Source organism: Myotis davidii, unplaced genomic scaffold, assembly GCF_000327345.1.
Source record: "Myotis davidii unplaced genomic scaffold, ASM32734v1 scaffold238, whole genome shotgun sequence".
Classification (NCBI taxonomy): domain Eukaryota; kingdom Metazoa; phylum Chordata; class Mammalia; order Chiroptera; family Vespertilionidae; genus Myotis; species Myotis davidii.
The window spans coordinates 5,472,385-5,473,621 of NW_006293779.1; the positions used below are offsets into that span (position 1 = coordinate 5,472,385).

The window sequence follows — 1,237 nt, forward strand, 5'->3', positions numbered from 1 at the left end:
TGGTCATGAAGCGCAGCACCACGAGGTTGAGGAAGGCGCCGATGACCGTGAGGCCCGTGAGGATGTAGACGAAGCTGAAGGCCACGTACTGCGGCTGCGTCTGCAGCGCCTGGTCCTTCTGCAGCGCCACGTAGTCGCCGAAGCCGATGGTGGTGAGCGTGATGAAGCAGTAGTAGTAGGCCTGGAAGAAGGTCCAGTGCTCGTAGTAGGAGAAGGCGGCCGCGCCGATGCACAGCGTGCTGATGCACGAGAAGAAGCCGATGAGCACCATGTTGGCCATGGACACGTCGGCGCGCCGCATGCCCAGGCCCCGCTTGGCGCGGTGCAGCAGGAACTTCACGAAGGTGTTGATGCGCTCGCCCAGGCTCTGGAACATGACCAGCGTGAGCGGGATGCCCAGCAGCGCGTAGAACATGCAGAACACCTTGCCGCCATCCGTGCTGGGCGCTGCGTGGCCATAGCCTGGGGGGGAGGCGGGGCAGGGGGGGGAGAGGGAGGAGAGAAACAGTGGAAGAGGAGAGAAAGCAAGCTCTATGGGGTTGTGGATGCCAGACACCTGCCCCCTGCCTCCTGCCCCCCTCTCTGCCCTGCCTACACCGGCCCCACCTTGGAGAGGCCAGCAGTGAAGGAAGCTTCCCTCTGAGCCAACCATCAAATGGCTTTAAGTCACAGGTTCTGTCTGGAGCCCTGGAGGGGACAGGATCCTGGGTGGGAACTCAGAATACCTAGGCCCCAGCTCTGGCCCTGTTACTAGTGGCTGGGTGACCGTGGGCAAATGACTCCCACTTTCCGGACACGTTCCTTCATTTGTCAAATGAAATCTCCGGGTCCTGGCTCTGCTTCCTTTGCTGGGCTAAGATGTACATTACTTTATTAATGAAATGATTATAATAAAAACAATGCTGGCAGGCTTTCCAATTTTTCCTCCTTACAAAGCCTTATCGACACTTAACCGAATGTTGCTTCTTCCATGCAGTTGTTCTGGATTCTTCCCAGCTGAAGGTGACCTCTGCTTTGAGTGGCACAGAAGGTTCAGCTCAGAACGCCAGGGCCAATGTTACCAGCACCCCCTGACCCGTCCCCCAGGGTCCCCAACTACACAGATACAGGTAAACGCTAGCTTAGGGTATAGGGTAGGCACTGCAGTGCCTCTCTAGTTCATGCCCAGGGGATATGCCCACAGCACCTTTGACGAGGCAGGGCAGGATACCGCGTGCTTTGGTGTATGATCTGAATT

At 57.6% G+C, this 1,237-nt stretch overlaps 1 protein-coding gene across 1 annotated transcript; it reads right to left on the reverse strand.

Annotated features, from left to right (window-relative positions):
- Position 1: 1 nt before the first annotated feature.
- On the reverse strand, positions 2-481 carry KCNK3 (potassium two pore domain channel subfamily K member 3; the record flags this gene model as incomplete). The annotated part of the gene is made up of 1 exon (XM_006767587.2): positions 2-481. A coding segment is annotated over one exon (480 nt), but the record flags the coding sequence as incomplete, so codon positions are not given.
- Between the last annotated feature and the right edge of the window lie 756 nt (positions 482-1,237).